The sequence below is a fragment of the Macaca mulatta genome, chromosome 12 (genome assembly GCF_049350105.2).
Source record: "Macaca mulatta isolate MMU2019108-1 chromosome 12, T2T-MMU8v2.0, whole genome shotgun sequence".
NCBI classification, from domain to species: Eukaryota; Metazoa; Chordata; class Mammalia; order Primates; family Cercopithecidae; genus Macaca; species Macaca mulatta.
Genome location: NC_133417.1, coordinates 146742480 through 146757845, shown reverse-complemented (window position 1 = coordinate 146757845; position 15366 = coordinate 146742480). Strand labels below are relative to the sequence as shown.

Below are 15366 nucleotides of genomic sequence, written 5' to 3'. Positions count from 1 at the left end.
CTGTTCTGAGGAGACCCTACGCTGAAGGGGATCCTGTTCTGAGGGGACCCTTTTCTGAGGGGATGTTGTTCCGAGGGGCCTCAGCTTCAGGACCGTGGTTTTGCTCCCATTAACAGCACTCGTCTAGGCAGCAGTCACCATGCAGCCTACCTTTAACTGGAGCATGTTCCTGAGCAGGATGTCCCCGATTCGTTGATGGCTGCCTTTTGTGTGGGCTTTGGAGGGCGCTTCCCTGAGTAAAAAGAAACAAAGTCGTTCTAAACATGGTGAAAGCTTGCAGAAGGCACTGTAATCAGATGCAGGGTGACAGTTGCCTTGGTTCCAGCTGGAAGAAGGTTGTGAAGCTCTGAGGTGGAAGAGGCCGCAGGGCAGGGCCTGCCCTGGATGGAAGCTACTATTATGTGTCTGGCCATTCTCTAAAACAGACGGTAACCAGGCAAAAAGGGATCTTCTATTTTTAACTTGCTCCTTGCACTCTCTTTTCTGGAAGAGGGTGAATAAAGGGTATTATTATATCTGTACCTCTCCGCAGGCTCCTAAAAATATACTCCAGTGAAAAAATGGCTCTTCTGAATTAGTTTCTGAAGCTGGGAAGCTCCTAAGAGCTGTGATGATGAGTTGGTGTGGGAGTCTCCTGTGTGGGGGTCCAAGACCTGGGGGCCGAAGGGGTGTTACCAGAGTGCCAGCCTCTGCTCCACCTCGCGCAGGAAGCCTCTGTGGAACTCATAGATGGGATCGATGTTGGAGAAGAGCAGTGTCATCAGAGTCGCAGGCATGGCGTCCTCCTTCACCACTGCGCTGCGGAACCACTGTGGGAAGAGTGCGGTGTGATGGAAGGCATGGCTCTTGTTGGGGACTGAGAAACTGTGCCCCTGAGGGCCTGTAGCCATAGGACACCCTGCAATGACCCTCCAGTCACCACCTTCAAAGAGGGTTCAGACCATCCCTACAGCTATCCTCTTTGTTGATCAAATATAATGAAACTATCCTACATCAAAAGTTTCAAATGGACACTTTGCAGCTTTATAGCTCCACAAAAACTTGGATCCAATGTTCTGACTGGACTTAGAATAAATGTTTTAAGGCAGATATATTTAACAAAAATATATACATACCAAGTCTCACGATTATCAAGAGATATTTCTTGGCTGGGCATGGTGGCTCACGCCTGTAATCCCAGCACTTTGGGCAGATCACTTGAGGTCAGGAGTTTGGGACCAGCCTGGCCAACATGGTGAAACCCCACTTCTACTAAATAAACAAAATTAGCTGGGTGTGGTGGTGGGCACCTGTAATCCCAGCTACCAGGGAGGCTGAGGCAGAAGAATCACTTGAATCCAAGAGGCAGAGGTTGCAGTGAGCTGAGATCACGCCACTGCACGCCAGCCTGGGTGACAGAGTGAGGCTCCATCTCAAAAAACAAACAAACAAACAAAAGATTTATCTGTGTTCAGATGAGATATTTATTTAAAAAAAAAGTAATCAAGGACTTTCGTACCACGGTAATAACTTCTAAATCCTTCAGGTATGTTCGTTCTGTAGCGAGAATCTCCTTGACTATGAAGTAGGCCTCGTCTGCAGGCATGCGCTGAAAGAAGCAGAGAGCTGTAAGTGTGCATCCATGGGACATGGGACCCTCCCGTGTTCAGGCAGCCTGAAGTTTGTAATGTTTGCTTTCTTCTGCTCAAGTTAACATCGTCATGGGATTTTCATCTTCAACTTCTGAAGGGATTTATCCCTGAGTAAAAACATAATCCTATTATTCTTTTGGAGAAAAGAATTGCTGTTCAAATATCACCATATGTAAACAGGGCTGAAATTTATTATTGGTTTTGTATATCACTGCCAGTGGCATAGCTGGTCAGCAGACACAGGTCCATGAGTGTGTGTGTGCTTATAAATTATTAAACCTAACCCATACAAAAGTCATTAAAAAGAGCAAACAGTGTGCATTCTAAGTGTGCCTGCGTCAGAGCGCCAGGCTTGCCGGTGCACTTCCTGATGCAGATGTGGACCATATTCCAGGCTGTTTTCTGTGCCCTGCTGGAGATAGCCCAGCCCTGAGCACTCCTATAGCCGGCAGGGCTATCTTTGCCCAAGGTGCTGGCGCCGAGCAGGCAAGCTGGCTGTGGGGGACCCTCTACACCTCACCCAACACAGTGTTCCTGGCAAAGCACATGCCTCATGATGGCCTCGGCAGGCACTGGGTGCTGTCCCTGGAGGGCCTCTCCCCACCCTGAACCCTCCAAGAGCCACCCTCTGTTGAGGTGCAACTTAACAGCCTCTTCTCCGCCCTCTCCCACTGCCCAGAAACCATGATCCTGCTCTACCCTGGCAGCTTGCCTGCCCCACCCTGGCAGCTTGCCTGCCCCACCACCAGACTGTGGCCAGCTTCAGGGCAGGTGGGCCGTGCAAATACCCATGGAGCAGGTGTCAGCTCCGATCAGGGGCCTGGACACTGCCCCCTGCCCCTGTGAGGGTGTCCTACCAGGAGAAGACAGGCAAGAAGCAACACACACAGTCACACATCGCAGCACAGAGGGCTGTACAAGACACAGTGCAGAGCAGAGGAGGGACTGGAGGCTGGGGGATGTGGCAGGCCGCAGCCTCACTCAGTGTGGACAGGTCAGCCCGTGGGGCAGGTCAGAGGTCAAGCGGCTGGAGCAAGGTGGGGAGGTAAGAGGGAATAGACAGGCTACTGGTGGGGAAGGCAGGTCATGTGAGCCTTCTGGACCCTTTGGGGTCTACCTGAATGTGCTGTGATGCACTTGGGCCCCAGGATGAGAGTAGATCAGGAGGGCAGAGAGGCTCCCAGAGGACCTCGGCACCAGCCGGTGAGACAGCTCTGGCTGGGGGACCCAGAGGGGTGAGGGGTGAGATCCTGGACACATTCTGAAGGTTGAGCCAACCTGATTCCAGTGTGGAGTTAAGCCGTGAGGGTTGGAGGCAGGAGGGGTGACTGCAACAGTTTTTGGCCTAAGCCAAGGAAAAGACCAGCTGCCATGACTGGAGGTTTGGGAGGAATATCAGGAGCTGGGTTTGCAAGTGAGCAAGCAGCTGAGGTGGCATGTGGGGTCATGTCTTCCTCCCTGTACTGCTGTGAAGTTCAGCACAGCCTGCAGGGTTGTCCACCCCTCGTGGATGAGAGGACAGAGGCACATTTATCCTGTGAGTGCTGAGCCCATGGATATAGCCAGCTGTGAAGGGATAGCCCGCCGAGATGCTGCTGCCTGGAGCCCTCCAGTGCCCAGGTGCTGTGCCTCCCCTGCCAGAGTCCTGCACACGTCCACTGCTGTTCTCTCAGCTCTTCCCCATGGCTGGCAGCCTGCCTGGCTCCCACAGCCCTGCCACTGTGTACCAGCTCAGTCCCCACCTCTTGGTGCAATGGCCTCCTCACCGCAGAGAAGCTGAACCACCTTTCCAGCCTTTAGGCTTTTTCAATTTTTTCTTTTTGAGCTTCATGATATTAAAAATGACTTTTTTGGCCGGGCGCGGTGGCTCATGTCTGTAATCCCAGCACTTTGGGAGGCCAAGGCGGGCGGATCACGAGGTCAGGAGATCGAGACCATCCTGGCTAACATGGTGAAACCCCGTCTCTACTAAAAATACAAAAAATTAGCCGGGTGTGGTGGCGGGCGTCTGTAGTCCCAGCTACTCGGAAGGCTGAGGCAGGAGAATGGTGTGAACCTGGGAGGCGGAGCTTGCAATGAGCCAAGATTGTGTCACTGCACTCTAGCCTGGGTGACAGAGCGAGACTCTGTCTCAAAAAAAAAAAAAAAAAAAAAAAAAAAGAGAGAGAGCTTGATATGCCCAGTGAATTCTCTGGGGTCAGAGCTGGTCCCGTCCCCAGAGGCCCATGCTTACGGTCTGTGAGGCCCCAGCCTTCCCCACACAGCTGAGGGACAGGGATGTTGCATGTTAATGCCCCACAAACTGTTGGCCTTGGGCCCTGGGGGAGAGTCTGGTATAGGGAGGACGACTTCCTAGCCACAGTCACCTTGGCATGGAGTCCAAAAGCAATGTCCTAACTCTGAATGTTGTTCTGTAGGAACAGGATGCTCGAGTCCCGGAGCAGCTCTACTCCTCCAGGGGTGAGGCTCACAGACACAAACACCATCAGAGAGCCACAGCAGTCGCTGATGAGACTGCTCATCACAGGTGCTACCACTGGGTCACAGGGGAGTCAGGGGAGCAGAGTGGCCAAGAGAAGGGCCGTCCATCCTGCCCCCGCCCCCGCCCCCGCCTCATCAGCCCAAGGAATACCATAAGGAGACTCTCAGGGACAGAAAATACAGCAGCTGCCACTCTGCCCCCACCTCCAGATCAATGTCCAACCTGAGGCCCCAGTACGCTGGGCTACAGGCCAGAGATGAGAGGGCAGCCAGGGACAGCCCCAGAGGAGTGTGCAATTCCTGTGAACTTCGCCGCCTGTCCCCACAGGAAGGGTCTGTGTGCCCATGCAGAGCATGGAAGAGGCTTCTGCCACCTTTGGCTTTCCTACCTTTCGACTATTGCTGATCCTCACAAATCTCTATTAAAAAGGCGACAAACGGTGCATCAAGTGGGAGACACTGGGGAGGAGGGCACAAGCTGGCGTGGGTGGGCTGGAGGGTGGGAAGCTCTTTGCTCCTCCCGGCACAACCAAGCAACTGGGTGCAAGTGCAAAAGCTTGACGGGCGGCCTCAATGGCAGCACGTGGTTCTCCGACCCCTGTGTCACCCTGGTTCCCCCAGGAGAGTGGTCTGCCAGGCTCTGCCAGCAGAGCCGTCAGTGAATCTGGGGCCGGGGTCTCCCCAGAACCTGTTGCAGCCTGGCTGGAGACACTGGTTCATGAGGTCAGCACAGAGGGGTACTCTGGTGGAAACCTACCTCCGGGTCAAACCAGCAGCCCCTGCATGTGATGAAGGGGCCATCCTTGCCATCTCAGAGCCCACCTGTGCTGGGCACTAGCCTTGCTATGTCAGCTCACACACACAGAATTGAAGCAGAGCCCAGAGCCCTCCCTCCAGAGCCCAGGTGTTGAGGAGAGGTAACAGGAGACACCACGTCAGGGCTGAAGGTGCCCACACGCAGGGGCTGGGCCCAAGGACTGCTGAATCTTTCTCTGCAATGACTCAGCCACCAAATCCTCAAGGGCATGGCTCTGTGAGGACCCTGAGGTGCCCCCATCCCAGAGGGCCTTGTCATGCTGCTGGCCCCATGCCAAGTCGTGACTAACAGGCTTCTCCCAGGGCCACCTGCCACCAGCCCAATTATCCTCAGATGTGACAAGCTGTCACCCTATAGAACCATCTAAAGAATCAATTGATTTTCATAATATAAAAAGTTACAAATTAAAATTTAGTCTTAATAACAGACTGCCTGGTAGCCATTTTTTGTTTTCGTACCGAAGAAACAGTGAACTAAAGAGACTGTCATTAGGTTTCCAAAATAAAATAAAAAGACATCTCTCTTGGAAACAGTCTGCTGCCAGGACCCAGAACCAGCCCTCACCTTCAGGCCTCACACAGCAGCACGTTTAATGTCCTTTGCTGCCTCCAGACCAGGGGGCTCCTTCCATTCCAGTGGGATCCAGGGACCCCCAGGGCACAGGGAAGGAAGAGCCTGCCCTGCCTGTGCCATCCCACCTGCTGAGAGTCCCAGCATCCCACGGGTAGCCCTGCCATCTGGAAGGCAGGCCTTGGACAGAATATCCTCTGGCCAATTCAGGCCAAAGCAGGAGTGCTGAGGTGTCACAATGACACGCCTCCCCCTGTACCAGCACTGACTGCCTCCCTCCTAGAGGCCCCATGGCCGCTTCCCATCCAGCTGCCACTCAGGAACCCTGTGTCTCCCTTCTCTGTGGACTCCAGGCCCAATATACTCCGCAAACTCCCTGGACCCTCAGTCTCTTCTTTTAGGGCCCATCTGCAAAACCGTAGCTGTAGGCAGACTCCACTGGGCTGGGAGAGTGGAGGCCACCTGAGGCCACAGCCTCCCTGCCCTGGCTGCCCTGTGTGTGCCAGCAGCGAGCTTCTCTGCTGGGTCACTTTCTCCTTGCAGACTCTCAGTTTATGCCCTTATTCCTATCATCTTCGGTAAAAGGAGACCCACAGGGGACACTGCCTCAACTTTGTCATAAACCCTCAGTCCTGCCTGTGGCCCATGTACCCCTCCCCTTGCCACAACAGCAGAGGACTGTCCCCTCCCCACAGGTGGCTCCTCCACTGTCTCCAACGTCTGGCCCAGGGCACCTCCTTGTCCACAGGGTCTCCCACCCAAGAGCCTCTCCAGAACCCAAAGGTGTCTCTGGTGGACCCTCCCTTAGCACCCAGATCTTTCCTCCCGGTTACTCAATTGTTAAAAGTAGAAGCTTGACCAAGCAAGGAGGGAAGAAAGGAGTCAAGGAGGGAGGAAGGGAGGGAGAAATGAGGAAGGGAGGAAGGAAGGAAGAGTGGGGGAGGCTAGAAGTGCCTACTCAGTCCCAGGATCCAGCCTGACACATGGAGCCTGTGGGTGCCAGGAAACTGTTTGCTAAATGAACAAGGAAACTTGTTTTTGTATGAAGGAACCTGGGGTCCCAGAGATAAGAGGAAAGTCTCAGGAAGGTTTTGCTAGGGAAGGCGGCCCAGCACCTCCTCTCTGCTCAGGACGCTGGTAGGGCGGCTGTGAGTGCAGGGCCCTTCCCTGCCCCACCCCGGGGTCCCCACCAGCATCACCCCAAGGAACAGTGAGCACAGGTCCATCCACCCGGCAACCCTCTGCTAGCTTCTCAAGCCTCGAGGGGCCCACCTTGTGTCTCGGCTCCTCGTAGTCCATCCCAGCTCCGCCAGCATCACTGAGGACAGGGCTCAGGAGTGGGGATGAGCCCTGTTCAGCTGGGCCCAAAGGCACCTGAAATGCAGGGCTCAGACTCAGGGGGCTGTTCCGGCTGGAGGGAGAAGGCTGAGGACTCTTCGTGGAAAGGCCTGGAAATGAATGGGGTGGGGGATGGAGCGAGAAATGAGAAAGGGCTGTGAGGCTGGCTTAGAGCCACTACTACACTCCTGACCACTCAGCCGCCAGACTCACACAGTGCCAGGCACTTCCTGGAAAACGTGTTTAGGTAAAGCCTCTATTACACACGATACTAAACATGACATAAACTGAGAATGAGGGTTGATGGTTCATCTACCCAATTTCAGAGAGCAGTCCACAGACTGTGGATCCCCCAGGAATCTAGGGGGGCCTGGATACCATCCTTGTGTTTCCAGGGGGCTTCTTTTTGCTCTGCAGAATATGTAACTATGATAAAATCAAGCACCACAAAGTGTGTAAAAGCAAAAGGCACCACCAGGAAGGGGGAACACTTCCTATGTGCATTGCTAGAGGTTAGAGACTTAAGATGTCAAACCAGTGCTAACATCTGAAAAAGCAATGTCTATTTTAAGGCCAAACTTAATATTCATTAAAAAATGGATCATATAAAACTGCTCAATTCATGACACTGTTTTCCAGTTCCGTTTTTCATTAATGGGGATTTTATTTTGGTTTTCTAAAATACAGTAATAATTTTCTCCTTAAAACAATGCTTGTTTTTGAATAAATAGGTGCCAAATTTGCAGCCCAATTCTAAAGAGGATGATGATGTATATTTCATTGTGAATTTTATAATAAAAAAAATCCTTTTCTATTTAAAAAAATTCGCAACAGTTAATTCCTAATGTTTTTCTATGGGAAACCAGTAACTATTAAGTGCCAAATTTTAAAGATAACTTTACCTGGCTAACATGGTGAAACCCTGTCTCTACTAAAAATACAAAAAATTAGCCGGTTGTGATGGTGGGCGCCTGAAATCCCAGCTACTCGGAAGGCTGAGGCAGGAGAATGGCATGAACCCGAAACCACCAAAGGCCAGGTGTGGTAGCTCATACCTGTAATCCCAGCACTTTGGGAGGCCAAGATTGGTGGATCACCTGATGTCAGGAGTTAGAGACCAGCCTGGCCAACATGGTGAAACCCCATCTCTACTAAAAATATAAAACATTAGCCGGGTGTGGTGGCGGGTGCCTGTAATCCCAGATACTTGGGAGGTTGAGGCAGGAGAATCGCTTGAACGGCGGAGGTTGCAGTGAGCTGAGGTGGTGCCATTGCGCTCCAGCCTGGGCAACAAGAGCAAGACTCCGTCTCAAAACAAACAAACAAACAAAACTATCAAAGATGGACATTTATGTTTCCAAGTGTATAGTGTTTGAACACTGAAACCATCATGATTTCTAACGATGATTACTGAGTCGGCTTACCAAATGTTGCAACAGAAGTAACTCGATTTGAACCCCTGATTGCATAAATGCCACACCATGGTGCCTCTTTACTCCACCCACAACTGGTTTCAAAGCAAGATTCTCTTACACTATTGTTGGCATCTTCAGATGCAGTTGCCTGTAGTGACCAGTTTATAAAACCCAAACTTGGTTCACTTAACCTAAAACATGTAAGTGTATAGGCAGATTAGTATAGAGCAGCTTCTTGAGAGCAGCCGACATCATGATTCCGTTTGCTGGGCACGCATAAGCAACTCAACAGGTTAACCCTCCAGTGGGACATGGGAGATGGAGGGGAGGAAGTCCTTATTTTCACATTGACAAATCAGAAGCCCTGGAAAGATCTTGTCTGCTGCTAGGAATTATACTTATTAGGATTCTTAAGATGAAATATCAGTGCTCATGACAGCAGAGCTTTCCTCTGGAATTTTTCACAAGATACATTTAAAACACGATGAAACATTCATTGCTATAGAAAACCTAGGTAACATCACTATAGGAAATTATTAACAACCAATTTATTAGAATTTGCTTTTATTACACATTCAGTTAAAATACACTAAGCAACCTGAAAATAGCATGAAATTCCTACTTCCTCCTTGCCTCACATACTGGGCCACATTTGGTCTTCGTCACTTCTGAAGGGCTCAAAGTGGAACTGTGGCTCTGTGCTAGCCCCTGAAGTGTGGATTACTTCTTATGTTGAAAAGAGGCAGGTTTCCAAAGATACGCTGTTTGGGGTTTGTGTTCCAGAATCTTCTTTGTCCTCAATAAGCCAGAATTTCACAAGGAGATATTTTACGTGATGAAAATTCAGAGAAAAGTCTAGAAGCTGCTAATATCTATTTATTCTTCATAACTGTATTGTTCAGGGTGTAGCAGGAAGATGTTTTCCACTCATTGCTTCTGGAAGTTAAAGTCGGCCTTCACTACTCTGCCCTTGGGTCCTTCCAGGGCTCCTCATAGCACCTCACTTGGAGTACAGTCCAACAGCAAGTTACTAGTTGACAGTTTACCAAAAAGTTGCTGCAAAACCTGCCTTTAAGTTGCAGGAGGTAAAACTTGAGGAAATGGCATAATCACGAGACACATCATAACGTGTGCTGCTATGATGCTGTTGGGGTTGCAAACAGGCCATGGCCAATGTGGGTTAACAGGGCTGTAAATTAGAAAGGGCCACTCCCGGCCGGGCGTGGTGGCTGATGGCTGTAATCCCAGCACTTTGGGAGGTTGAGGTGGGTGGATCACGGGGTCAGGAGTTTGAGACCAGCCTGGTCAAGATGGTGAAACCCTGTCTCTACTGAAAACACAAAAATTAGCCAGGTGTGGTGGCACGTGCCTATAATACCACCTACTCGGGAGGTTGAGGCAGGAGAATCGCTTGAACCTGGGAGGTGGAGGCTGCAGTGAGACGAGATCGCGCCACTGCACTCCAGCCTGGGCAACAGAGGAAGACTCCGTTTCAAAAAAAAAAGGAAAATGCCACTCCCAGTAAACAACTCCTCAATAAATACCTCATAAAGGAAGGACACTCCCCTTTAGGACAGACTGCTCATTTGGAATAAACTATTTTTGGTTCTATGGAGGTTAAAAGTCATCATTTGATAGTATTATGAATACTTTTTTTTTTTGAGACAGAGTCTTGCTCTGTCGCCCAGGCTTGAGTGCACTGGCGCGATCTCTGCTCACTGCAAGCTCCACCTCCTGGGTTCACGCCATTCTCTTGCCTCAGCCTCCCGAGTAGGTGGGACTACAGGTGCCCACCACCACGCCCAGATAATTTTTGTATTTTTAGTAGAGATGGGGTTTCACCGTGTCAGCCAGGATGGTCTCGATCTCCTGACCTCGTGATTCGCCCGTCTCGGCCTCCCAAAGTGCTGGGATTCCAGGCATGAGCCACCGCACAAGGACATAAATACATTTTTTTGAGACAAAGTCTCTGTTGCCCAGGTTGGAGTGTAGTGGCACAATCTCAGCTCACTGCAACCTCTGCCTCCTGGGTTCAAGTCATTCTTGTGCCTCAGCCTCCTGAGTAGCTGGGACTACAGGTGCACACCACCATGCCTGGCTAATTTTTGTATTTTTAGTAGAGATGGGGTTTCGCCATGTTGGCCAGGCTGGTCTTGAACTCCTGACCTCAAGTGATCTGTCCGCCTTGGCCTCCCAAAGTGCTGGGATTACAGGTGGGAACCACTGCTCCTGCCCTATTATAAATACTTTCTATTTAACAAAAAATGGTCAACTCATAATTTAGTAAATACATTAAAAAGTACCACAAACTACCATTAAACATTTTTTTCTTTTTAAAAAATTTTTTTGAGACCTAGTCTCTCACTCTGTTGCCCAGGCTGGAGTGCAGTGGTGCAATCTTGGCTCACTGCATCCTCTGCCTCCTGGGTTCAAGTGATTCTCGTGCCTCAGCCTCCCGAGTAGCTGGGACTACAGGCGCCCGCCACCACGCCCAGCTAATTTTTGTATTTTTAGTAGAGATGGGGTTTCACCATGTTGGCTAGGCTGGTCTCGAACTCCTGACTTCAGGTTATCCACTTGCCTTGGCCTCCCAAAGTGCTGGGATTACAGATGTGAGCCACTGTGCCCAGACCCTTTTTCTTTTTCTTTTGTTTAAATGGATGGGATCTTATGAAGTCCAAACTGAACTTGAACTCCTGGCCTCAAACAGTCCTCTTGCCTTAGCCTTCTGTGTAGCTAGGACTACAGGCGTGCACCACTGTGCCTAGTTTAAACATTTCTTTAAATGTTAGCTATAGCAAACCTTATAAATCAAGCCTACTTCAAATTACACAAACACAGATACAGATCCTACATGATAAAGTCAATAAATCTGTGGGGAGACTTTTTTTTTTTTAACAAGCAACTGACGATGAATGTGTAACTTCATTTACACACGAAGTTGTTGGACTGTGTCCTCATGCCTGATTTTGTATGGGCTGTTGCATTTATCCCTGGGGAACACGTTTAGCTGAAGTCACCAACACAGACGTACTCCACAGTAAGAAGACAAGTGTGGGACCATGGCTGTGAAGGGTGCTTTCCACAGTCACATATGATAGGATAAAGTTAGTTTCTTTCAGGCTCTGCTATTTTGAATTCTGTGGATATCATAAAAGGACACTTGGCCATAGTGCTCCTCCGTCTTAGAAAATCTTTTTGACCCTGACAATGCACATCAGAATGCAGGGTTAAAATCAGATGTCGGCTGGGCAGGGAGGCTCACGCCTGTAATCCCAGCACTTTGGGAGGCTGAGGCAGGTGAATCACGTGAGGTCAGGAGTTCGAGAGAAGCCTGGCCAGCATGGTGAAACTCCCTCTCTACTAAAAATACAAAAATTAGCCGGGTGTGGTGGCGCATGCCTGCAATTCCAGCTACTCTGGAGGCTGAGGTGGGAGAATCGCTTGAACTCGGGAGGTGGAGGGTGCAGTGAGCCAAGATCGTACCACTGCACTCCAGCCTGGGAAACAGAGTGAGACTATGTCTCAGAAAAAGAAAAAAAGGCAGAGAAGTTTTAAAATGCTAAATATCAAGTGTTAGGTGCCACGGAATATGTTTAGTTTTACCTGACATGGTAAAGAATTAATCTTAGGTATCTGTAAAAAACAAACTCTAAATCCAAGGTCCTCTACTAAAAAGCAGCCAGTAAGAATCAGTCTTGTTCTGAGTTACAGGAGTCCCTTCCATAAAATTCATATCATACACAACTCATAGGAGGACACACCTACTACACACAAAGATGAGGCCCAGCTATCCCACGATATCCTCAAGAAGGACTGACTTCTTTACCTGTAGACAAGACTTCAATTGTCAACATTAAGAGACTTGAAATTGAGAGATAAAAACAGTAGTTAGGTTTTACTGAGCTCTACACTTTTGCTGGGATGGATCACAAACTGTCCACTGGCTGTTCACTGTCAGGCTTCATTGCCTAGACTGCACTTTGGGAAGAGAATAACATCTGAAATATTCTCAAAGCTGCCGATTGGCCGGGCGTGGTGGCTCATGCCTGTAATCTCAGCACTTCGGGAAGCCGAAGTGGGCGGATTACTTGAGTCCAGGAGTTTGAGACCAGCCTTGGTAATATGGTGAAACCCAATCTCTACAAAAACAAAAAAAATTAATAAAATTATCAAAAATTTAGCCAGGCGTGGTGGTGCGCACACCTGTGGTCCCAGCTACTCAGGAGGTGGATGTGGGAGAAATGCCTGAGCCCGGGAAGTCAAGGCTGCAGTGAGCCGTGATCAGGCCACCACACTCCAGCAAGTAACAAGGTTTGATCATCTTCAAAAGATACATATTTACTTATTTTTCTTTAGACAGTCTTGCTCTGTTGCCCAGGCTGGAGTGCAGTGGCGCAATCTCAGCTCACTACAACCTCTGCTTCCTGTATTCAAATGATTCTCAGGCCTTGGCCTCCCAAGTAGCTGGGATTACAGGTATGTGCCACTGTGCCTAATTGTTATTGTATTTTTCGTAGAGACAGTTTTTGTCATGGTGGTCTCAAACTCCTGGCCTCAAGTGATTGGCCCACCTCAGCCTCCCCAAGTGCTGGGATTACAGGTGTGAGCCACCATGCCCAGCTTTTTCTTTTCTTTTTTTGAGAATGAGTCTTGCTCTGTCTCCCAGGCTGGACTGGAGTTGCAGTGGCACAATCTCAGCTCACTGCAGCCTCTATCTCCTGGGTTCATGTGATTCTCCTGCCTCAGCCTCCTGAGTAGCTGGGATTACAAGTGCATACCACCACGCCCAGCTAATTTTTGTATTTTTAGTAGAGACGGGGTTTCACCATGTTGGCCAGGCTGGTCTTGAACTCCTGACCTAGTGATCCGCCCACCTCAGCCTCCCAAAGTGCTGGAACTACAGGTGTGAGCCACTGTGCCCAGCCTTCTTTTTTTTTTTTTTTTTTTTGAGACAGGGTCTTGCACTGTTGCCCAGGCTGGAGTGCAGTGACACAATCATGGCTCACTGCAGGTTTGCCTTGACCTCCAGGGCTCGATCCTCCCACCTCAGCCTTCCAAGTAGCTGGAATCACAGGCACACATCACTGTGCCCAGCTAGTATTTTAGTTTTTTTGTAGAGATGGGGTCTTCCTATGTTGCTCAGACTGGTCTTGAACTCCTGACTCCCTCCCTGGGCTAAAATGATCCTCCCACCTTGGCCTCCCAAAGTGTTCTGATTCCCGGCCAAAAGGCATAAAATTTAAAACTGTTATTTCAGACTGTCGGCAGTGAGCATCTCTGGCAGATGATTTTCTTTTTTTTTTTTTGAGACGGAAAAATAAATAAAACTAACTTTACCCAAGCTGTCACCCAGGCTGGAGTGCACTGGCATGATCTCAGCTCACTCCAATCTGTCTCCTGGGTTCAAGTGATTCTCCTGCCTCAGCCTCCTGAATAGCTGGGATTACAGGTGCCTGCCACCACGCCTAGCTAATTTTTTTTTTTTTTTTTGTATTTTTAGTAGAGACGGGGTTTCACTATGTTGGCCAGGCCAGTCTCGAACTCCTGACCTCGTGATCCGCCGTCCTTCGCCTCCCAAAGTGCTGGGATTACAGGCAGGAGCCACTGCGCCCGGTCTGGCAGGCGATTTTCTTTGTGGCAGTTTCTTTACTTCCAGAATTTTCTCAATATTCAACACATGATTTCTGAAATGTCATTTAAAAATCACAATGTTAAACTTTTGTGCTTACCTTCACTTTTTCCTTCAAGACACTGTTTTTATTCTTCTAACTAGGTGATGAAAGAGAAATATCACATTTAGAGAAAAAGGTAAAGTTAGTTTTATTTCATTCTTTGCAACTTTCCTCTTTAAAACTCTAACAAATGATTCTTGAAAATATTTGCCTATTAGTGGAGGAAGAATCAGCTTTTGTTGGCAAAATTCAAGGTCAAGTCGAAGGTTAACTTCAGAGGCGGTACAGGAAACTGAGGCTCGATCAATGAACTGTTAATTCCAGAAGAAAAGGAAAATGTGGAACTGTCCAAGGGATCCAAGTAAACGTGAACCTGATGAGTTAGCCCAAAATTATTTCTGGCTTCACTATTGGAAGAGGATGTCATGAGTCGCTTTCACACAAAATCTGGCTCAAAGAATACAAGTGGGAGATAGAAAAATGGTCAATGGCGAGGGGTCCAGGTATTGGTTCATCTCTTACTGTGCATTTAGTTCACCTCCCTACCCGGCATCACTGCCTACAGGACGGGATGTGAAGATGTGATGCGTGGCACAGCTTTCCAAAGGGCCATTTGGGGTTTTAACGAGCTGACACACAAAGCCCTGGGCCACGGCTTGGTAGGCAGTACACAGTGGAACCACCGCTGCTGCTCTCACATGGTTCAGAGAGCTGTATCAACACACAAAGTGCTCCCAATAATCTTTATTTCTTTCCTGTTTTGCTCTAAATAAGCGAGACATTTTCTTTCCTAAGAAAAGCAGGTGTTCTAACCTGTAACAGCAAGTTGTGCTTTGGGCCATTTGTCCCGATCTGCTGTCTGCCAGGTGTACAGTCTCCTCTTGAATGTGTGAAGGTGCTCCAGAGCCTCTATGTTTTTGTTCTAATACATTGTGTCCAAAACTTTGAGAAGCATGCTCTGGCTTATGAATCTTTTTCCTGGAACAATGGAGGCAAGGTCCTGAAAACAAACTATTAAAGTAAACCGAATAAAGGGTGGTGGTTATTAGGATTAGGAAAGAAATATAATCTGAATTGACATATTTCAAGAACATAAGGGCCACATGGTTCTTACCGTCTAAATCAGTCAACTTATAGACCTAATACAGAAATGCTTTTGAGCAGTTTATTGAAATCAGGATTTATACACCCAGGTGCCTCCCACTTCATCCTTAGGCAGCGGGCGCTGGGCAGGGGTGGCCCAAGGACCAGGAGGGCGATGGTTAGGGAGGACGGCCAGCATAATGTCAGGGGCTAAGTGAGGCCCCTGGGATTCATTCCCCACTCCTCTAAGTGGGAAGTAACTATCCATCCGTGGGCTCTGAGGAGACCCATGAGTTTGTTCTGAAAAGTGCCTTCTGAAAACTGCCGCCACAGCCCCTCTGCTCTGGTGTGGCAGG

The 15366-nt window shown here is 49.2% G+C and overlaps 1 protein-coding gene across 10 annotated transcripts in view; it reads right to left on the bottom strand.

Annotated features, from left to right (window-relative positions):
• FARP2 (FERM, ARH/RhoGEF and pleckstrin domain protein 2) overlaps nt 1-15366 on the bottom strand; it is a 148544-nt gene that overhangs the window by 30634 nt on the left and 102544 nt on the right. For all 10 annotated transcript variants that reach the window (XR_013402291.1, XR_013402294.1, XR_013402292.1 and 7 more), the window contains 4 exons: nt 6772-6947; nt 1499-1588; nt 676-809; nt 151-232 (listed from right to left, as the gene is read on the bottom strand). Coding sequence is in view for 7 of the 10 variants with exons in the window: in XM_077958136.1 (XP_077814262.1) it covers nt 151-232; nt 676-809; nt 1499-1588; nt 6772-6947 (482 nt within the window). In the remaining 3 variants the exon portion in view is untranslated. The remainder of the gene's footprint in view (nt 1-150; nt 233-675; nt 810-1498; nt 1589-6771; nt 6948-15366) is intronic.